This window comes from Dufourea novaeangliae, unplaced genomic scaffold (assembly GCF_001272555.1).
Source record: "Dufourea novaeangliae isolate 0120121106 unplaced genomic scaffold, ASM127255v1 scaffold81, whole genome shotgun sequence".
Classification (NCBI taxonomy): Eukaryota; Metazoa; Arthropoda; class Insecta; order Hymenoptera; family Halictidae; genus Dufourea; species Dufourea novaeangliae.
The window spans coordinates 1,457,745-1,481,630 of NW_015373973.1; the positions used below are offsets into that span (position 1 = coordinate 1,457,745).

General features: G+C 42.3%; 1 protein-coding gene across 1 annotated transcript in view; it reads left to right on the forward strand.

Annotated features, from left to right (window-relative positions):
• Positions 1–21,541, forward strand: part of LOC107186848 (cardioacceleratory peptide receptor) — a 58,028-nt gene extending 36,487 nt beyond the window's left edge. Inside the window, exons 3-8 of the mRNA XM_015574796.1 lie at positions 8,106–8,241; positions 13,012–13,209; positions 15,814–15,908; positions 16,564–16,819; positions 20,567–20,747; positions 21,089–21,541. Of these exons, the coding sequence (XP_015430282.1) occupies positions 8,106–8,241; positions 13,012–13,209; positions 15,814–15,908; positions 16,564–16,819; positions 20,567–20,747; positions 21,089–21,284 (1,062 nt within the window). The 3' untranslated portion in view covers positions 21,285–21,541. The remainder of the gene's footprint in view (positions 1–8,105; positions 8,242–13,011; positions 13,210–15,813; positions 15,909–16,563; positions 16,820–20,566; positions 20,748–21,088) is intronic.
• Positions 21,542–23,886: the final 2,345 nt, after the last annotated feature.

Genomic DNA, 23,886 nt, shown 5'->3' on the forward strand with positions numbered 1-23,886 from the left:
GTCGGAAACGCAAAACTGCAGCAGCAGTCTGTGATCACGCATAGAGAAAAAAAAGCCGGGAATATTGTTGGATTTCGTGCTTTGGTTCCGGATTTTGCGAAAACAGTCACGCGTCGGGAGATATGGTCACTACGACAGAGGCGGGCTGTCGTTGTTTGTCATAGAGGACGCGCGCGTCAGGCATTATATTCGTCGGTGAACCGAGACGAGGGACAAAAAGAGTGGATAGCCAACCGGGGCAGTTACGCGGGGACCTTGGGTTTCCGTCGATTCGGCGATATTTTCTCGCCTGGATGGCTGAAAAGGTAATTTGCCGCGCGGCAGGAAGTGCCCCGGGACCGAATGAGCCCCCTCGCACGTCACACACGGACCGTGTAATCCACGGATCAGAAACGTACCCGAAGAGAACCACCCCTACGGTCGAAATGTATTCCGAAAAGACCTCGACGAATCGGAACTTCGGATTTTTTGGCCTGCGGGCCGAAACCACCACCGCCGTTTCTCGAGGGCTTCGTTCGCATCGTTCGAGACCCAGGAGCCACCTCACGATGATGTCATCGATAAAAGATGAACGGTGATGTGAAATGAAATTTCGTCTGGGTATCCGAGGAAGCTACTCGGTGACAGTGGTGTTATATTTGAAGGGGGATTAAGAGGGGTTAGCAAATAAACGGGTATGAAAAACGAAAAGACGGATATTAAATTCTGTGCATAACTTTGCCAGGTGAATATGGAATTTTTATGATCGGTCCAAGTGGACCGTGCACATCTGTCACGTGGTCGTGGTTTAAACGGCCCGCCATTCAAGGATTAATGGAGTTCGTGTATTATAGTGTACGGCCCTACTTACTTAAAATGTCTAATTTAACAAACGTTCAAACGCAGTAATAACATTTGCTCTAGCAATCAGAAGAGAGAATTTAGTGTCTTTCGTGTAATGATGATAGGGTGAACAACTTCGAATTTTCTTAATATATTCGTTCCAATTTCATTTAAATTACAACTGTCCCTGTACACCGATTCCCGGTTGAGAATGGAAGACAGGTTTCCTTCGTGGCGGCGTCGAAATCTATTCTCGAATGAAAAATCGTGCGACAGCCAAGTCTCCTGGGACACCTATTTCAGTCTCGAATTGCCCCGAGGATCGCGGCGTCCAGACTTTAATTCTGCCACGGAAATTACACGACGGTGAAGCGTTACGTAAACCAATATGGCGTTGTCCCATTACCGATCGTGCGAATGGTCCTCCATAAGAAGTCTGTGCTATCTATGGCGAAGAAGGAAACGCGAGCGTGCACGCAGCCCAGTCGAGTCTCCATCTGTGAAAGGCGTGGAAGGCATCGCACGTGAAAATTTTCTCAGCCAATTGGCTCACGCATAAAGCACCGCCATTCTGTTCGAGAAACGTTCCTATTGACGGTCGATCAACTATTATACATTTAACAACACGATTACACATTTTAACATATGCTGACGGTTAACCATGACTACAGTGGACCTCCCTTTAATTCGACTCTAGTTGCACGAATACATCATTATCCGAGTAATTCTAGTATTTACTCGGTTACGATAGAATTGTTTGCGTACAGAAGTAGGATTGTTCCTAACAATGACTTTGTCGACAATGCATTTGTATTCGTGGTGCAATCGAACGGGGAGGGTGATTCCTCGTGAAAATAGAAATTCTAGGTTAAGTAGAAACAGGAAATTATGAACAGACATACTAGCCGAATTCGATTCAATAACCCTAATAATAACTAGCTTTCAGAGTAATTTTTCACGAAAACCGAAGTCTATGTTTAAAAATTTGTTATACGATTGGATATCACATCGAGCTCTACACCGAGATCCATAAACTTCTCATCGAGTCGGTTTTGGACTTTATAATTCTTCACTTTTATTATTAACGTTCGTACTCTTATTTCCACGATGTATGCAGATATTATCTATTATTTAACGTAAGAAGTTCTATCGTACCATGGTATCAATGGCGCAATTCGAATCCGTGTTCTATAAATACGGATTTCAACGTTTTAGGTTTCAAACCTAATATCCCCGACTAGCCTATCAGCCGTGTCTACACATGATTTGATCCCCTGGGATGCTGCTTTAGAGTGGCAGGTATTGGAGAACAGAGGATTAAGTGTTTACGAGAATTAGATATTATCCCGGAGCACAATAATAGGTTCTTGTACAATCGATATACCAAAATGTCATATTAAGTTCCATTGCGGATAGAACATTTAATTAGTGAATTAGAAGAGCTTGGGCCTTCTGTGTATCCTGATTGTGCCGAGATTTCCTCTCAATCGGGTAAATTAAAGAAGTATATTTAGATGATTTAGAGAATTCATTCGAGCAGAATTTATTAAATAAATAAACTCTAATCTTTCTTCAGGCAGTGTGCATGAATAATGCATATCTGAATATTTCAATGCATAATGATATGTTGCTTGATATGGAACAAGTACTTCGTACCCAATTATATTACACATACAAAAAATGAATTTCCGCAATTAAATTCCAAACAAACTGTATACCTTAATCTTCGGTTTGTTATTCAATCAGTATCTAAAAACAGATGAGAAGTTAAATTGGTTGAAGAACGTTTCACCGTTTAATGCACATTCCAAAATGAAAATTGTGAATTCTTCCGGATTTCAACGTTTTAAAGATTTAATCCTCGACATACATATTACAATACGAAAAAAGAAAAGGTGATCTCGTTATAACGTTCCCCACACGATTGAACGCACACTTGCAAATCATCTTAAACCTCAATCGTCGGATGAACATATAAATTGACTCATTATAGCGGTGGTCACATCGATATGCATTATCGATTCCTACAGACAATTTTGCCATATGCTGAACCACGATTCCAGACAGCTCGGTCATGTTCATCGTATATGAAATTAAATCGTCTATGCGATCTATGGTAAATCAGGTATACGGAGTTTCGTCGACGGTTCTCTTTTAACGCGTATTAATCCGATTCGCCGATTGGAAAACCAATTACCCGTATACTTGTTTTAAAACACTCTATTGACTCCAGTTGGTCGCAAAGTATTTTTCTTTCCACTTGGACATTCGTCATTGATTCTTTTCTAATTCATACAACACTATCCAAGAATATTCGAAAGGATAAATGAAATGTATGGTTGGAGTGGAACTCCTTGAATGAAACAAAGAAGTGAACATATTTGCTTGACCAAATAAAATGTACCAAAATCAATGGAAACCACACAGTATTATCTTCCTGTCAATGCTCGTAATAAAAGAGCACGCCTAATGTAAAACTTCAGATTCGATTGTCTCGAGAAGTAAATTTATTTTAGTACTTTGTCCACGTACTGTTCCATATTGGTTCAATTAATGCTAGAATGGAGAAGGATGGATCAAATAGTCGAATCCGTCTTCGAATAGCTCATTTATTTCGCGGTTTTTGAATCCGGCTACCGAACGCCGTTTTAACAGACTAGCAAAAGTTTGCTCAGTTAATTTAATTGAACGTCTCTGAAGAGACACGTGCTGCGGACGCGGCTCGAATTTCAGTTGGTTCTGATTTACGATTCATAATCGACACAAGCCGTGTGGGATTAGCGAAATAACGGTACATATAGCGTTAATCGGGACCGCGCGTTGCAAGTCCAGATGAATTGATTTTCATGAACAGCCCAGGCACAATTACGCTGTCGGTCGATTGTTACTATAAATTCCATTCGAAACATAATTATTCTCGCTGTTGTGAAGTATAATTGGGCATAGAACGGTGAAGCCTTGAAAGGTAAATTGGTTTACAAAATAAACGCACTATGCTAATTGTGTAATGATAATAATACACAATACTCCAAAAGTAAAGTTATTTGACAAACTTACCGCAGTGAAGATACAGTAGGTCAATGAAAATTATTGTATCGAATTATATAAATTTAACGTACAATAATTCCACCTGCCTATGTTCAAAATTATACCGTAGACGAAACTTCTAATACGGATAAAAGAAAATTAATCAAGATGAGTTGCGTCGTCTGCGCGATTGTCGAAACCATCGGTATTAATAGGGTTAAATGAAATCAATCTAACTAAACTTGCAACTACATATAGTGTTGCAAGTGCATACGATCACCACGATTCTTATAGAAAGAGAAACATTTATGGCAGGGACATTTCCCCAACGTAACAAGCCAAGGCCTTCTGCTCCTAAGTTTGCCGTGAACAGTCGACGACGATCATAACCTGGGATTCTTGGACAACTGAAAACCCCGCGCAGAACAATCAAGGATTTTTAACTAATTTACAATATATCCCTGTAGCTATCTTCCACGAATTTCAGGTCTACATCGGGAAGAGAAACTTCACTACATCGCTCTCCCTTCCATTAATACCAACTAATTTACCACACCCACGCAAACAGCAAACGCCAATCATAAACAAACACAACCACCACTCTGACACACCTATTAACAAATAGAAACTGCATACAAAAGCAATATAGAACCGAACAAACATCAAGAAGGTCGTATTGGAAACAATTACGAACGACAGTCCACTTCGACAGTCACCTGTGATCACACACATTCGTCACATATTCTCGACAAAATTAATTTTGTTAGACAAATAAATTAGACAATTCTCGTGACTATTATTGCGAAGCATAGCAACTCGAGTCAAATCACGATATTACGAAATAATATATACAGGAGTGGAATGAAATCGGTAGATACACACAGGATTATTGGACAATACGCGCGGTGTAACTGAGCTGCGGCGAGCATTTCCGAGAAATTACTCGAGTCTCGAGCACGGGAAAGGAATGCACACGTATCTCCGAACGTCGAGAATCGCCTTTACCCGGAGATCATCCGGGTGAATCCAGTGCATGGTAGCCAGGGACCGTGGCTATGTAGCCGGCAAAGTGCGTGCTCCGCTCGTTGCAGGTGGTTCGCCGTGAAATCCGAGGCGATAAATTTCTGTCTTAACGATACCCACCCACTTTCCAGCGGGATATCCGACGCGTGGGCGTGTATCGAAATGGAAACTGATAATCTGCCATTGAGACCAGAAGGGGTGGGAGGTTGACGACCTCTCTTCGAGGCTGCACCGTAGGGCGCGATCGTGCAGCCGTGCTGGCCATCGATTCTCCATAAATGACCGATGTCGTCGAATCCAGAGGAAATATGGCTGGATGGGGTGGAGGGAGGGGGAGCGGGAACTTCTCCTATTTTTCGGTCTGGGTACTCGACGATTTATGCCCGGCCTTTCTCGTGCCTGTCTCTAGAACTTTCAACAAAGCCACTGGAACTTCCACAGAAATGTTCCGAACACGACCAGTACCGCGAAGGTGACGTTTTTAACAATCAACCGGGTACAGGCATGTTTGCGGGACTGTGAGCTTCCGGTCACTCTCACGTTTCTGTTACTTTGTGAACCCAATTAATATGGGGCCGCGTGAACAAATAAAGGAACTTTTCGATTTTTCGGACAGACAGATGACAACAGTGATAGCTAGACTGCGGATTTTTATGGAAATTCAAAATTTCTGGTATGAATATCTGACAATTCGACAGTATTTTGAATTCTACAGTGGAGGCTTTATTACCTTGAGAGTTACATATGAATAGTATTAAACTTTATTAAAATCTTTATGTTAGTGATAACTTTGTAATTAATAATAGTCTTTGAAATATTGTGTGTTTCAACCGATAGTTTTATACTCAATTCTCTTCTCGTTGGGTTGGTTACTGAGAGATGTGTCCATTTTTTAAGAATAGAACAGACTGTCTGCAGTATAGAACAGCGACACGACGAAAATTGTTTAAGTTGTAGCAACTTTAATAATGACCGAATCTCAGTAATTTTTTTAAGCTCCATTCGCACAAGAGCGGCTACTCTCGTGACAAGAAACACTTTTCCAGAAAGAAAGTTTGGAACTCATTAAGAGATGGACAAAACAAGTTGGGAAACATAATGAAAAAAAATATACGTTTCAATCCTGTGGACAGTAGTACGGGGTTTACTTTGTTAAATGTCTCTTTATCTCCTTAACTTTTTCTCTCGTACCAACTGCCTGTCAGAGAAATTCTAATAAGCATAATTCTTAAAACTATCTGGTTTCCGAAGTAGTTGTTAATTAAAGTTTAGAGCACCACTTAATTTTTAATATGATCGCTACTGGAAGTTATCACGGCCCGATGTATCATCTAATTATGTAGTTACCGAGCTGTCACATATTCAATACCAATTTCTCGTGATATAACTGGCGTTTTTTATATTCTACTGCAATTCCTAAACATTTTACTGTGTATGATGATTCAAAGGAATCAAATAGCGATGGAGTCGCGTCACAAAGAATAGTCACTGCTAATGCTTCCCGTATAAAAAAATTCCCGTTTGTATTTACACCACTCTCGTATATATTATAATACAACTCGATATAAATTCCAGTTATATTAATTCCACCTTTCTTATCAACACTGAACCACGCGTTACAACATATACAACAATATAACGCCACAGAATGTATGCATCGAAAAACAGTGCTTGTGGAACTCGTGTTTATTACAATTTTCAGATACAAAGGGATATTTGGTAACTATCTAACAAAATATGAAACAACTACAATTTTAATCATCGTTCAACATCCGCAACAGAGTTCTATAGCAGGTAAAGCTGCTCTCTGCGTGCACCTAATTCCGAGCGCCACATTTCAGCGGCACTCGGAAAACTTTCCCCGAGGTTTCAGCTTTTACCAACGCTGACAGCGTGGTAGACGCAGCCATTGCTGAACCCAGATTCCATTCACTGGTGTATCTCCCATATGTCCGCCCCGCTCGTTACAAATTGCTCGCCTTAACAATCCTGTCGCGGAAGAGATTTCTCACGGAGCATCGACTCCTGTTCCAGATCTCGTTGAGCCCCTGGAGGGGGGAAAAACAAGCTTTACCGTTCAGTATTGTTCGCGAGCTGAGGGATCGTCTTGTTGTCGCGTCGCGAAACTTAGATCGTCGTCTGTCCTCTCGGTGGTATTTCCCATCCTACACGTTAATTATCCCGCTAAATACCACCGTCTTGGGGCCCGATAGGCGTTGATTTACGAGAGAAGCTCGCGATTGCGGACGGCCTAATGCCACTTCATCCCTCTAATCGTATCGCCTCGTCTGCACCCTCCCCCCACTCGCTTTAAAATGCTCTTGTCACATGTCCACGCGAACAAGTCAATTACCAAGATTGCGTTTCCAATCTTGTAAACGGAAATCGATGAACGTAGTTAATAGCCCGTTAATGAACGTTGTCGCGTTTACACGACGTTATTCTTTCAACTGCTATTCCACGCGGCAATCGTGTTACAGGCGACTCTCTCACCCTCCATCGTATCACACGGCAGGTTCGATTCCAATAAAATCTCGTGTCGTTAGCAACGTAATATTAACGCGCGACGAGTTCTGTAATGGTACGCAGTTTTCTTTTTATAGTTATTAGGACATGTACTCTTGATGAACGTCGTGTATGAGAGTAACTTAATCGTGTATAAAGTGAGCTGTAAGGGATGAAGGAAATGAGAACTAAAAAAATGAAATTAACAGAATTCCTTTCGGTTTTTTGGGAAACAATCGACAACAAAATTAATTCCGAAGACTGTAGAAGTCGAGAAAATCGTAAGGCTAGGGGTTAAAATGCAATGCAAATTTTGCAAAATTTTGATTAATTTATCGAATCAATGGAAACATAACAAGGAAACAGTATGAACATAAGGTATCAAAATACTTGTAAGAGAAGACGTTTCTTTCTTGTTTCCTTGTTGCCATTACTAAAGAAACAATCAAATTATAAATCGTGCAGTCATATCTGTAATAAATAATAGTTTGGTTCATTTACAAAACGTTGAGTTTTACAGTTCTGGTATCGATTTACAGGCCTGCTCCGTCAGAAAAGTCTTCGAAAACAGCCAAAAAATTTTCCAGAAGACGTATCGCTATTGAACTAATTCGATGAATGAAAACTGTTTTGAAAATCAATCATGAAAAGTTTCTCCCTATTCCCCCATTGCACGATTCTATCGTCGGAATGCTCACGAGATTACGGTGCTGTTTCTTTTGTTACAGACGGAACAATTCACGGTCTTGTGGCTGTTGTTCGCGATGATAGTCGTGGGTAACATCGCGGTGCTAATTGGTCTGTTATGGGGCAAACGGCGGAAAACGCGGATGGACTTTTTTATCAAGCAGCTAGCATTTGCGGGTAAGTCGCCCCTCCTCTAGTTCCACTTCGAATGCTTCGAACATTTCATTCAAAAGCAATTCAAGTAACACGAATCAATTACCTTTTTCGCAACATACCACGTTCACCATCAGCGTTCGTGTAATCAGGACAAAAATATGTCGACAATCGGAATCGATTATTCATACTTTTCTACTAGCTGATACAAAATTATTCGAGACTACTTCCGCTCACGATGAACTCTGATAATAATTATTTTCGACGCACCTTAAAATACGTCATCGAAATTTTCTATCAACTTTCCTTCGAAAGTAATACGTTCCTGCACTCCAACGGACTCGTCAGGAACACAGTTTCAGCAACGGCTCATTAACACTAGAACTGCCAAAGCAGTCAAGACGACTGGTTAGTACACTCTTCTAACGATGATCAAAATGTTACAACAATGCATTTTCTCAGATCTTTTACAACTTTCATTGCAATACGTATCTGAAGAAACGAGACGATTTATAAATTTGTATATTTTCAGAAGTTTGTCATGTTTATCGATCCCGTCGAAATAGATATATCGTCGGTAGTTCTAGAGTTAAAAAACCCTACGCAATCAGTTTTAGTCCGCTCGCAGCTCGCAGAGGGTTAACGCTGATTCACCTCCGCTAGGATTTGTCGAACATCCCGTTTATACGGCTCGGTTCGAAACGATTCCCCAAGATCACGAACAAAAAAAAAACTGGGATTATGTCATTGGGTGAGGACGATTCGTGCGTAAAGTACGATCGTGTGTCAAGCACGTCGTAAAACGGGTTGGTTATTTTCGACTTTTTCACGTCGAAGTTTCCAAAGTGTATAGAACGTGTGTCGAGCTCGGAAGTTCAAGGGAGAAACGTCCTCCGTTCCCGGCCCGTAGATGAATTTCGATTGCAACACGGTCCCGGTCTCCTTGGGCCGAGTTTAACGAGGTCCAATAAGAACAACCTACCGAATGTAAACACCACCGCGGATTGGTGGAAGCCCCGTTATAGACCCATAATGGTTTATTAAGGGTGTTTTATGCCGCCGTTCGAACGATAATAGAATACCGACTGCGGTGGAACGAGATACATCAGACAGCCCCTGGATAAGAAAGTCGTGAACGTGTAGTGTATTTGTGAATCTTGTCGAGCATGTGTGTCGATTGTCACGAGAGGCACATTGTGGTGTCAATTATTGTAACTTTTGGTGCTGCGCCTGCAACGTTACCGATGAACAGAGTGACACATATTTAGAATTAGATCGAGTAGTGTAATTATAGAATTGTTAATGTGAAGAAAGTGATACGACGTACATTAGTGATGTTCAACGTGAAGTCTGGAACTAATTAAAACTTAACGTGTCTTTCGTCGCCCTGTCAACGTGCCTCTATTAATTACTGTGTGTACTCTGTTAACATACACGCTGGCATGAACGTAACTGCGAGGTTCGATCTAACTACCGTCGCGTCTAACTTACATCAACCTATTGTTTCAATATTTGAGTACGTACATACACCGAACACGAAGTATTTTACGATGAGGAGAAGAATGAAACCAACATGGCGCCGCGAAAACGTGTCTTCCAGTGCAAACGGCTCAATGGCTGACATAGGAATAACCGTAACTGACATTGGCATAAAGAAGGGCTGTCCTGAAATCTTTTGAAATCCTTCCTTTCTCTACTTTCCTCATTCTTTGTCTCGTGTTACGTTTCCCGTAGTATCCGTCTGAGACGGAGCAATTGTGCGTCTTGAAAGACCGCCGCGTCTTTGAGTAGAAGAACCCGAGATGAAGACGCGGTCGTAACTTCGCGGTGGTCCTCGTTCGTTCCTCCTCACTCGAAAAGTCCTGCAACCACTGCCTCGTTACGAGGCTTTCGAATCAAGTCCCTCTGTCGCTGTGATGCTTACGCAGAACGTATCATGTTGCTACGTTATATACCTTTATGTATACGTTGGATAAAATTCTGAGATCTTCGGCACAAATTTCTGCTATCGCTGTGTAAACGATTCAGATCATTTTTCTTGCCAGAAACTTTTTCTCTCTGTCCAGAAGTCTTTCACGTTTCGTGTATTTCGTTGAAATGATATTTATACGGATATACATATAGTACTTCCTTCCTCAGAGGACTTTTTTGGTTAACACATGCTCCTTAAAAGATGATTTCACGTCATTTTCACTCGAGAATACTTAATATATGTACAGTGAGGAACAAAGGTATTTTTACACCTCTCATGTATTGAATATAAACAGTAGTAGCTGTTTTCATGTCCACATTTTTCTTACAAAAGTCCTTCGTCACTTTGAACTTTTTACGAAATTAAACCAACAGAATCTATTAACGAGTAAATTCCAAAAAAGATATTCATACGAGTAATGTTTCAAGATACGAATATCGTAGAAAATGCGTGGAAGAAGGATGGTTCAGACAGTGTTTTACATTACTTCAAGTTCACCGTAACGTGAAGCAATATCCCCTCTAAAACAAGCAAAAGAAAGTTTAAACGCAGATCCGGAAGTGACTCCCTCCGGCCCCGTCTCTCCCGTAGCGAGCAGCCCTTATCGATTCCGTCGGGGACGCTCGTAAACGGTGTTTGCACGTGCAAAAATGCGCCAAAATATAAGTGGCGTTTTACCGGTCGCGTAAAAGCGTGAAAACGTAAACCCACTTGTCCGTCAAATGACAACGGGGCCGCCTGCCACACATAAAATCCATCGAACGCCGCGTAAACGCGGCAGTGTATCGGAAAACGAGTATCGGGACGCGAATTCTCGCTTCTCGCGCGAAAAACCCGCCACCTTAAGTGAAAGAGGGGAAGAAGAGAAACACGGCCGATGGTGAGATCGCTCGCGTATTGCGCCCGAGTAAAAGCGACTTCCGCTTTATCGCGTCCAGCGGAGGACTCTGTTATTGTTTCGCCGGAAGGCGCATTAGGCGAGGAAAAAATAAAACTGAGAAACTGTCGATGTGTTTGTCGCGAGAATAGAAGGAGCAGAGCATTGGAGGTATTGTTTACTATTCATTTATTAGGTGTACAAATTAATTCGTGACCTCCGCAATTAATTACTGACCCGAAATCGCCATCATTTTTCCGAGAGGGGTTTCGTCAACTGTCCGAGAAATGGTGTATAGATATGTGTAGAAAGTGGTGGGGAATATTTTCAAGATTAGATTGTAATTTAGTTCTTTTGTAAATAAACTAAAAACATCAATGAAAAGAAAGTGACGAATTAATTTGTACACCTAATATTTATTTCAGACGGAGATATTCCTTTTTACGACCTACCACCACATAGTTTCTTTGAAACTGTAGATTGAATTCTAGTATAGATCGCAGAATCGAGCAACAGAGACAATGTTCAATTAGAATGGAACAGAGCAATCAATACTTGGCTACCTGAAATCATTGAGATGCAGTTAGTATTAAGTTGTCCCCCAATACGACGATCACTGTCACCCGAGATATCTGCATGCGAAACCCTCGAACAACACGATTGCAATTAACATGCCGAGCATTTGCTGAAATTCGAAGCTGTTGCAACCATTTACGAGCGAATAACGACCGGTTCCGCGACCGGTCTTGAAGCAGAGGCGAGCAATCTTACGGGAGCGTCATAAAATTCAAATTTGTGAACGATCCGGTGTGCTGTCGTTACCCCCGCGAGGACGATAAATTTGCAGTAAATAAAAACGCGAGAGCGTAAAAGTTCTCTACCGCGAGGCCGTACTGCCGCGACAAAGTCGATTAATTCTCGCATCGACACCTGCACCGTGACGATCGATCGCGTAATCTATGTTATTATAGGGTGATAAGTCCAAATCGAATTTCAATACCGAGGAAAATATATGGCCTAGAGGGGGTGCGTTTGACTCCCCGCACCCTGAAATCTCACTCCCCGAGGGCTTTTTTATGTCAGCCGGAATGACACTTCCACGCTCGCAACACTCGACGCGATATCCTTTAAACCGCTTCTTTATAGGCCTCCTCTCACCGCGCCGGGAATCATGCGGCTCCTGAATTATGCGTTTCGTTCTGCTACTGCCATTCGTAAAATGTTTCAACACTGAATTCACTCGAACTTGCAGCATGAAGATACTAGTAATCGGTGAATGTTCAGATTTGTTCGGACCGATTCAGTTTAGTTAACCATTAGTAGAAATATTATAATCTTTTATTATTATTTTTAGATTTACGGTTTACTCTAGATTTGTGTTATACGGTATTAAGAAAGTATACATTTTATCACTTACCATCTACGAAACTTAAGTTGATCAACCTCTCGGACACCTATACGTAGAATGGCTATGCACTAGATACTTCTTTTCTGATCATCTATTTTTCATTTTTCTCCGACGACACGTAACCTCCCATTTCCAAATCTTCATCCCGCACGATCTTAAGGTCGACATTTCTGATAGCACAACAAAGAAAAGGTTTACTGCGCGGTAGTTTGTGAAAGGTTAACTTTGAGGCAAAAAACAAAATTTACATAGTACCTTCCGAAATGAAGGTTAAAAGTCCAGGCCCCAAGGAAGAATTTCGACAATCTCCGGGAAAGGCCGGTTTACACTTAATTGGGCGCGAATTTCTCCGGCGGCAGTTTAAAAGCGGTATTTTGCTGTTAACGAACGCCGCCGTCCCTTTTTCCAGACCGGGGTCGTTTCGATCCGTGCGTTCAATCATTTGTGAATTAAGCGGTGTCCTCCGCGGTGGAAACCGTTTAATAATAGCGCCCCGATTAATCATCCCAGTACGTTGCATTGCATATCTTGTTGCAGATTTATTGGTCGGCCTGATATCCGTGCTAACGGATATAATTTGGCGGACGACGGTGACCTGGCACGCGGGCAACGTAGCTTGCAAGCTGATAAGGTTCATGCAAGTTGTCGTTACCTATAGCTCCACGTACGTGCTCGTCGCTCTCTCCATTGACAGGTACGACGCCATCACCCGACCGATGAACTTCACTGGCAGGTGTAAGTACATTATTCTGTCGATTCATTCATTTTCTCGAGAATATCGGTAGAAACATTTCTTGGCGTGCCAATGAAAAACTAAAGGTTACGAGGTTAGGTTAACTACAGACCACTCGTCTGCCAACTGCTCAGAACTAATTTGAATTATTCTGTCACCATCACCACCTAGTGGAGAATTTTGGAATCTCTAGCGTTTGAACGGACTGTTTGAAGTGGTTGAGTACACTTCCATTGACAGTAAAGTGGCGTGCTATTTTCAAAATGGTAAGGAAAAATATTATTCAGTTGGTTATTAAAAGTGTTACGATGCAGTCGTTGTTGGATTATTCATTCTGAGGCGAGTCGTCTGTAGTTAACAGTTAACATTGACGGAAGTACTCGTCATACACGTTTGCACGTCTATTTGTCTCTCTACTATAATTCTTTATACATCACGTACATTGCCTCACCTTTATTCTCAAATTTGTGCATATTGAATGCAAATCCACTGATAGTGGAACCTTTCTTAGGTCCAACGTAAATGTCCGTACAATCTCTATATGTATACGAAACCTTTGAGTCTGGTATCGTCAGCCTGCACTCATCGCTCGCTATAATGTCATTCGAATCTCTTCCCTATTTTCCGTTTAACGACCCCGTGATCCACGATCTCCCCCTTGCTACCAGATCTTAAAACCGTCTCGAACTTACAATACCGAGGGTGCATTCGATACATTCTCAAAGCTACGAAGCTGCGACGAGGTTATGTATTCACCGCACAGCTACGGAATGGGCATCTGGCCTGGAGCGTCGCGTAAACGATACCACGTTCCACGGTTCGTTAGGATTTCCGGTTTTCCTCGGATCGTCGAGTCGAACTCTCGATCACGTTTATAAAGTACAAGCTCAGGGCGAAGTGGCATCGTTGTCGTTGATCCGTTCACCGAAGCGTTATATTATAAGCAATGTCGGATGGGGCTGTGTCGTGTATTGCAGACACGAGGCAACATTTCATCGCTGCAACGATGATTCTTGAAATCGCGGAGATTTTCCAGTGCGGTGGCCACGGTTCTTCTATTTTCCCCGGACGTGGCTCCGAGCATGCTCCCGAGTATTTAACTGCCAGCCAAGAAATCGCTCACAGCCGCCATGGCTACCGAGAGAGCGTAATGGTTTTCGTTTTATTTTATTCCATCGTGCTATAACGCTCCTACGGGATAGGTACCGTAAGAAACGCGTCCGCGACAGGTCGAAAGGTGAAAAACCGTAACGAAATAAAAACTAGCAGAACCGTGGGCGACGTTAACGACGACGATCCACGCCGTCGATGTCGAGGCATTAACAAGCCGCCCAGCTACAGAGGCAGTTTCCAATTAGAGTGCCTTTTTTGTTGATCCGCGACGTACACCGCGAGGAATATCCGAGCTGAACCGATAATTCGCTTAACGCGGCCGCTGCAACCCCCGATGGCTTTCGAATCACGCCGTTAATGCGTGACAGAAAATGAGGACGACGTTGTGCTTTCTGCTGCTTCGCAGCAGGCTACAACTTCCGTTCGAAGTGGTCCCCTTTTTCTTTGATTTTTAGCATTTCGAACGAAAGGATCGATTAAATTGAAATCTCTTTTTGAGAAATAGTAGACAGACTTGTGTGGAACAATCTCGAATGATTTGCAACGTTGTAATTGTTGTCTTCGAATATTTGTAAATAATTACAAATTGATAAATACAGTTGATTCCCTCGTACAAAAATACGTTGAGATTGTAGAATAAATTTTATCCGCGAAAGACTTGGTTTTCGAGATTATCGACTGTTTTATTATTGCGTATACAGAAACTAAACACAGTAAGAAACGAAAGAACACGTCAACCACCCCACATTAAACAGTCACACGTCCATAGAAAGGGATTAAATACAACTGACGCGGGTGGTTCCTGTTAATTGAACTCGAATAGTGCCCCTCGTCGCGATTAATTTGTCCGTCGACGACTGAAATTGGGTTTTCTGTCGGGTACGCGATACGGCGGCTAATTATCCACCGTTGATTTAGATTTAATCCGGGGCGAAGATGTAGCAAGGGATGTAATTTCGTAGAATCTTATTAGCGCTCACTAAAGGTAGCTCGTGTAAAATTCCTCTCGTCGCGTGTACAGTACGATTTATTTCCGGGCGTGAAAAGGAATCCTTAACGAACCCCGTTAATAACACGATCGTGTTAATAACACGGAGACAAAGGTGCATCGTTACGTTAAACCGAGGGCGAGGAACTTTGTGGAAGTTTCTATATTGCACCGGCACGCGTAGTCGCGAGCGTTTTCCTTTTCCTTATTTTTCTCCATTATCCGGCAGCTGTCGCGAAACTTCTTCCCGCGAGCTTCGGAAGAAGCTTCCCGGGAACGGGAAACTTTCGGGATCCGGAGACCTGCATCCGTTCATTTACCGCGAAGCGAACGACGCGACGCGCCGCGAGCACATTCAGGCCGTTTATAAAATTGCTGCCTCGACTTCCGCGACACGTTAGAATCTCCGGGCTGGAAAAGACAATTTAACGACAGGCCTCCAGTTCCCGTCGAAACGAAATTGTAACCGCCTCGATATAAACGACAGTTCGACCTTTAATAACAGGGTGGAGAGCCAGAGCTTTGGTGATTGCCGCCTGGAGCCTGTCCGCGCTCTTCAGCATCCCCATCATCTTCCTCTACGAGGAGAAACCTATACAGGTATTGAAAGCTTTATCAACTGCTCTGTGTGGAGAGTAAACGCGTACAGTTCTAATATTCGCGACAGTTTTCGGAAATAATTCAAACTAGACCGTAATGTTATGGTCGAAATACTGTGTTTCTTCTGTATTAGTGGAGTAAGCATTACATACTACAGTAAATCGTCGATGAGTGTTCAGACGTCATTCCCACCATTGGGGGCGAAGGGCGTGGAACCAGTCAAAGGCCCAGTGGTGGGGATGACGTCTGACCACTCAGTGTCAAAGAGCCTTCCAACACTTATCGACGATTTCCTGTATGTCTTGCTCAGAAGATAAAAAGAGAAAGGAATTCGATTCCTCTTGGTTATACGCCCCTAGGCCCATCTTGTCTGACACAATTGTAGATATAGAGCACATGTATTTTCATTATTGGCCGATACGGTAACATATTAGCCTCAAAGTCACACTAGACATTTTCTTAGCAACTCATAGTACATGCCAAGTTTCATTAAAGTCTAACAACTAAGAGTACTGGCCCGAGCGTTTTCCTGGCCAGTCCTAACAGACACAGAATTTCAATTCTGGAGTTACAATCACGCGATGTGTATTTCGATCGCGTGTTTTTCTCCAAACCGGTCGAATCACGAGCATAATCGGGCAGGATCGTTTGCCAGGGGAAGACTCAGTGTTGGATAGAACTGGGCTCGCCAACGCTTTGGAGGATCTACATGAGCCTGGTCAGCGTTACCCTCTTTATAGCTCCTACGCTGATAATAGGAGGCTGTTACGCTGTGATCGTGGCTACTATATGGTCGCAGGGAGGGGCGTTACGCCAGGGGCCTACCAGGGACACGAGAAGAGCCTCGTCCAGAGGACTGATTCCTAGAGCGAAGGTGAAGACGGTCAAGATGACCCTCGTGATAGTATTCGGTGAGTAGACGACCTGGACACCGTTTTAAAATTTTTCAACGAATTCCCGTCTCCGTCGCGAGGTCCTGGCGTTAATAGTCATATTTGGAACCGCATTTAACATTGTACATTAAAAAGTAACGTTACACGGTGCAGGTGTTTAAAATTCTTAAAGTTTATAGCTGGCTTTCTTTTTTTCATTCTCATGGAACGTACATGTCTCTGTTAACAAGCGTCTATAAATAACCGGTGGCAGTGAAAATATAAAATTCCACTTTTGATGGACGAAACGGTAAACAATTTCCGTTAGGCAGCGAACCTGTTATACGCATGAACGGTAAGCTATGAAGATATAAAAATTTAATGAACACGAGTAGTTCGGATCGAGATAACCGACAATTCATAACTGCGCTCATCGCAGGAGTAATATTGGATAAAAACGGAATAAAATTCACCGGCAAGAATAAAACACAAGAGCGTGCCTTCTCTTTTGTACGACTATATTTGCACGACGTAAAACCTTCCACTTGAAAGATAAAGGAAAAATGGTTTTCGAGATCCCGAACTGCCCGTATATTAAATACACGCGAGTACTACGTAAGTACAGCAAAGGAAAGTCGCGTTCTGTACCCACAGAGCTAAATCTCTGATCATAAATTCTCTCTATCGTATCGATTTCAGAATGCATACGAAATTCTACCCTTTATTTTAATGATCATAAAAATTATTTTATATTCTAACCACCCCAATAGTCTTTCATATACGGTTTATATTTCTCAAAATTAATGGAGCACAAGTTCCATTAGATATTATTTTTCATTTTCATATATCCCCTGAATACCTTCAAAGTCAGGCATGAAAATTCTAATTGTTCTAAAAAGTACTGCTCTATTTGTATAAATATAAATTTTCGTGTATCAAAGTCATTACATTAATGAAAAACAAATAGTTCTTTGGAACATGCTTACAGTGATTAACGAAGGTATTTAAACTATAAACTTCTATATCTATATCCTCGTAATACAGCTTTCGTACTTTGTGTTGTATATGATTTTACTATTTTTTAAATTTCTAGTAATACACATACATATATTTGTCCTGTGTTTAATGAACCTATGAGCAATCCACGGTTCCAGTATTTTCGTTGCTCTCCGGTTGCTGTAATTTTCCGCGTGACGCCATATCATGGCAGAAATTCTTCCATTCCCTCAATACTTTTTACATCGTGATAAAAGTGAAATCTCAGAAAACCAGCATGAATTCCGATTAATGCCATTTTCATTAAAGCCACTTGTTTCTTTCCTGCGAGATCAATAATTACAAGGAGCAAAGATCGCCTAGAGGACATCCTTAACCTAACAAATTGAATGCAGTATGGTGTAAAAATCCCAGCCAGAATTGTAATAAAATCGACTCAGATCAATCCGATTGTTTAATGTTGGCAAATGAAACTGGCAATTAAACGGAATTATTTGCGCTGTAACTAACCCCTGAGGCATTCCTCGACGATGACGACAAAGTCGATACATGTCGAATCCTCTGTAGAAGCCTCGAAGTCTTTGTTGCTCAAAGGACCGTCGCCTCTCCTTTATTCCTCGAGGGAACGGTTTTACGTGTACCAAGGATTGCTTGGGCTAATCAGATTCGCTTCCCAGTGGTTCTTTGGCTTCAAGTTTCCTCCTTTTTTCACCTGACATAGACCACTTTCGTTTGAAACGTATCAAAGGTACAACATCGGCCGAACAACTCCCTTCGGTGCTGTCTTTGACACCCAGAACACTATCGTCGAGAACCGCGTATCATTTTTCTGCAGTGAAATTGACTAGGTACCGGCGTACCTGCCGCGTGAAGTAATTTAAATACTAATTCAACCCTTCCAGATATTGCTATCTCGAAATCGGCGTAGAATAATTCCTCTAATCGTCGTATAATCATTTCCTCTCGTAAACTGTCCAATTCGAGGTAGGTAAAGACAGAAATTTGTAACAGTATTTCATTTGCATAAATGTCTTTCATCTCTCCACTGTATACATATACAATGCGCTCAGAGAACAGTGGTACGAGAAACGGATAATTTTATAAACGAAAACAGGTCGAAAATGTGCAACAGAAGTCTTTCTAACGCACCTTGTTTCACGTTACGTTACTTCTCCGACTAATTTTTCGCTTAACGACATTCCCATCCGGACTGAAGAACCACCTACTGTGAACCTAGTTTACGTCCTATTCGCATCTTCATAATATTTACATGATAAGCATTGTTGCCGTCGACCCAATTGCGATGCAACTTAAGTGGTCTGTACGGGGGGTTCAGCGTACCCCAAATTCACGCACGACTCGCATTCCGTAACAACAATCGACCCGTTCATCGACTAAGAAAAGGATATATCGTACAATGCGTTCGTTCATGCAGTTATTCGGGGGCTCTTAGACGGATCTGATCGAACATTAGCGGTTCGCGTAGTCTCTTTTCAGACAAGGGGTCGTTAAGGGTAACCGAATGCAACACGGTAACTCGAGGCTGCGGTAAATAACGCACGCAACAATTTTGAAATTCAACGCGGTAAAAAGAAACTAACATGCGATGGAAAAAGTCGAATTACTGCAGAGAATTCATTATCTCCTAAATATTATACTTCTACAGAATTCATGATCAGGTTACAAATTAGTTCTTGTTACATTTCCACTCACTAAACTACAGATCCGCTTATGAATCACCAAAATCTTCGCTGCAACGTTATGAAACACGTAAGAAGTCCACATTCTATATCAAACCCATAAACAATAACAATAACTTTCGACTCTAAGATCGTAACCACCATCTCCCTAATACTTGATACTTCCTTTTACAAGAACAGGTACAAGCAATAAGAAAAATACAAGCCAGAAACGCGTTAGTTTTCGAAGCAGTATACCACCCTCGGAGCAATTTCGGTAATAAAAAGTTTAAATGAAACGACTTCAACGGAGATTTTAGGACGAGTATACGACGAAACATTATTAAGGAGATTCCGGGAGTTGTTCGGGGACCGTTACGTCGATAGAGAGGAAATGTCGCGAGGTTCCCGAAGTTCGCAGACAAGAAAGCTCGATTCTCGTAAACCGTTCAGACCGCCGACATTTTCTCTTCCCCCTCCCCTACCCTTCCCTGTATTTCGTCTGGTCGAGTGGCTTCGCGAGAAGATGAAACTCCGGGCGAACGCGAAGAGTCTCAGCGTCGTTATCCGCAACTGCTTCGGGTTATTCATGCCCCGCCACCTTACGCCGAAGGACCCAACGTAAACTTTTATCCGATCCGCCGATGCCCTGGTTAATCAGTCGTTTTATAGTGTCCCTGTTTGCTCGACGGTGAAACAACCACGCACCAGTTTTACGGTTTTCGTATCGAAACGCTTGGGCCGATCGCTGAGGAATTTTCGTCGGCCAACGAACACGGCCGTGAAAGAATTCTAATTTTCTAGAAGACAAAACTTTTTCATTTTTATTATTAATCCATGAGATACGCTTGAGGTTGCTAGAATATTTTCAAATGTTACAAGTGACGGTATTGGAATATTTGAGGGGGGTTGTTTTTGCCAAACATCTTCGTTCATGCCTTTTTCAGTTTCGTCGCGAAATCATGAATTATCGAGATTCGAGCTGAACGATTGCGAGGATTAATTTCCTGGTGAAAGAAAGTATTAACGGATTCGCTGAAGATATCGACGTGGAGGAGGCGGGGATTGACGGTGAAATCAAAGTGCTCATATTGCCGTTCAATCGTTTCAGTATTCATTCTCTGCTGGAGCCCGTACATAGTGTTCGACCTCCTTCAGGTTTATGGATACGTGCCGGAAACGCAGACGAACATCGCCGTGGCCACGTTCATTCAGAGCTTAACACCCCTAAACTCCGCTGCCAATCCGATTATATACTGTCTCTTCAGCACGTCCTTCTGTAAAACTGTACGGTGAGTATCGTGTACACGGTTTTCTTTTTACCTTCGATTAAGAATTAACGCTCTTAGAGCAACAAAAATGAATTCAATGGAAGTAAGCAAACGATATTGCATAAGATGGTTAATAGTACAAAAACCGATGGTCTCGCCTTAACCCAGAATTAAATTTCAACCGTAAATATTATCCTAACGATAAATACAGAAAATTATTCATCCAAGTATTCACGTATATCTACGAATTCGTTACCAAACAAATCGTCCGTGCTGATGAATTAATGAAATCAATTGAAGTATGAGTAATTCCGACGGAAGTGTTTACAAAGGCCCGAAATATAACGATGATGATGCGATAGGAACATGCAGGCGATCTCGTGGGTTTCCGGGTGGTGCGCGACGAATCCCCATCACTGCTTCGGGACTGGTGGCCCGAACAGCAGCACCAGAACGACAGTGACAACATCCCTGACGGCTCATTCTTCGCGAAGGAGCGGTCATATCGCGATGCTCCACTCGACCGCCAGGAAACGGGTGATGGTATCCCTGGTATAAAAAGTGAACGATGTAAACGTCATCCCAGCATCTAGGTTGATCCCCTCGGATCGAGCTGGGAGCTTCGTTGCTCCGATGCCTCGTCGTTTAAAGCTTCGACGAGGAGACCACGTATGCGCCGCATCTCCGACATTATGTTCCATCGATACGAGCCATCGAGGATTCCCTCCCCTGAGAACGTTGTCGCCTTTTTTACACACTGGAAACATCGAAGGATCGCAACGCTGCGAACAGACCACTCATCCCCGTAATAGTTGCGCCCCAAATTTTCGGGAGAACTAACGTTGTTCCGATACAAAAGGCGATCTCCGGTATGACGGGCGTTAAAGGAACATTATTCAGGGGACGACGATTTTGTGTGTGTGTGTGTGTGTGTGTGGGTGTGTGTGTGAGAATGATATAAGTTTTTTTATTCCCGTATTTACGTGATCAGTATTTTGGATCTGGTCGTGTGTCACGAATGCCTTTCATCTTCTACCCGGTTTGCCATACTCTCTCGCGTTCGCTACCATGTGCCATACGCCGTGAAATCGGAATCAACGATTATTTCAAATCATCCCAGAAACCCCTCATTTCCGGGAGACGAAGCTATTTTGGGACACTTTGTATTTCTCCTACCAATAGCTTATTTACTGGAGGTTACGAAAGAGACTGCAAGTACACCGATAGTAGACACCCCCCGGGAGATGTAAAGAATGCTTAATCTTTATAAGCCTGGAAACGATGATGACACGTGTGTCACTTTGATTCAAGCGCGATAATTTCGACGTTACACAACCGAGGGAAAGGAACCTGAATAGAAAAATAAAAATACGCGCGAATGCGACCCGATGGGATGAATTCCCGTGTAATGAAGCCGTGCATTAGACGTTTAATAGAAATTCACGAGGATGAAAGGGACATTAGCGTGGCCATCGATCAGCGTGGAAAATGATACGCTCAAAGTATACATGTACATATATACATAGCGAATGGACGGCAGCTTCGTGTATATACTTACGTATAACCATAAATGTGTAATATATTAATGTATTCCATCCGTTGCCGATCGTCGCGAAAACGTTCGCCCCCCGCGGCCGTGTGATCCTTGCCGCGATCAATGCGATGATAAATCTATACCGGTGCTGAAGTCAGCGATGGGAGCGATACTTCTCAATTAGCATCGATCCCTAAAGCGTGGTAGTCTCGGAAGCATCAGTAAGTGATCATCCATCAAGTGCCATGGTTAACTTTAAGTGATACAGTAACCCTTCGAAAAATTAAATCACTCTCGAGAAATTCGAATTTCAACAAAGTTTCTGTTAATCGTTGGAACGTTCGAGGTGACTAATTTAAGGTTTTCTAATCTGACGATACCAAGGACTTTTCCTGTCGACACGCTTCGGTGCTCCTAAGCGAATGATCGAAAATTGTGAAATTGTTCATATATACGGGGAATCGAATCAGTCCCATCGCTAGCTAGAATTTCTCGAGGGGAATCGAGGCGTCCCGCGAATGCTTGCACGGTAAATCGAACGACCGCCTGTTCGTACCTTCGAGCGATTGGCGTCTTCTCCATCGTGTACGCTCCGTCAACCGTGTCGAAGAAGGATTACACCTCGATCGCGCAGAAAAGTTCACGCTGAGCCATGAAATTTTGATAAAACTCTCCGATCCGGAGAATCTGATACTTCAATGACCTTCAATTAACATTCTAAAGATGTCCACCGTCTCGATTCTTCGGCTTTCATTTACCTTTTCAACCTTACCATAGAAGCTAAATAATTCTTCTCGACACAAGTTTCAGAACACATTTTATGGAGTTTCGATGTTACTTGCGCGAACGTATTTGGTCCCATCGCTAGTGAAGAGAGTAAGTACAAGAGAAGGCAGCTCGCTGGGAACGTGATAAAAGAAGTTGTATAATCGTCTAGAGGAAACCGTAGAGAAACTTGTATTTGTAACTCGTCTATTTATTATTTATTGTGCCCCGTGCGACGGGAAACAGGAGAGAAAGAATTATTCGTCGTGCTGCGATATTCGTATTTTCACTGGTGAAATATATATATATATATATATATAATTTGTACATATTGTCGAATAAACTCGTCCATAATGCGCATTCCATCTACCGACCCTTCGTGTACGAAAATCCGACCCGTTTCGAATTACGGAAGCATTTATGGTGGGGTGATTCCAAGAAACTGGGGCGTCTCATATCTCCTTTTTATTGGTAGACAGAGAGAAAAAATGCCGGAGGAAAAAGTCGAATGGTTTGAAGGGGTCTGACAGCTCACCGTTTCGCTTTTTATTTAGACGAAACGATGCACTTATGGGTTTGCGATTGCACTTCGCTCTTAATACTTCCACCCATCGCACCCTCGTTCAACACCGACTACCATTTTGCGTCCTACACTTTATTACGTCGCATAAACTTTTACAATGTTAAATGTTTCGTACGAACACAACTTCGTTTCTATAAAAAAATATTTAGACATCTTAATTATACATTACAATTACAGCTAAACGTGAGTTAAACCTATCTGTGAATTCATCGACTGAACATCCAGAGTTCTCTAATTCTTCTTTACTTGGTTCCCAACCGAACCACATGAAATCTGTA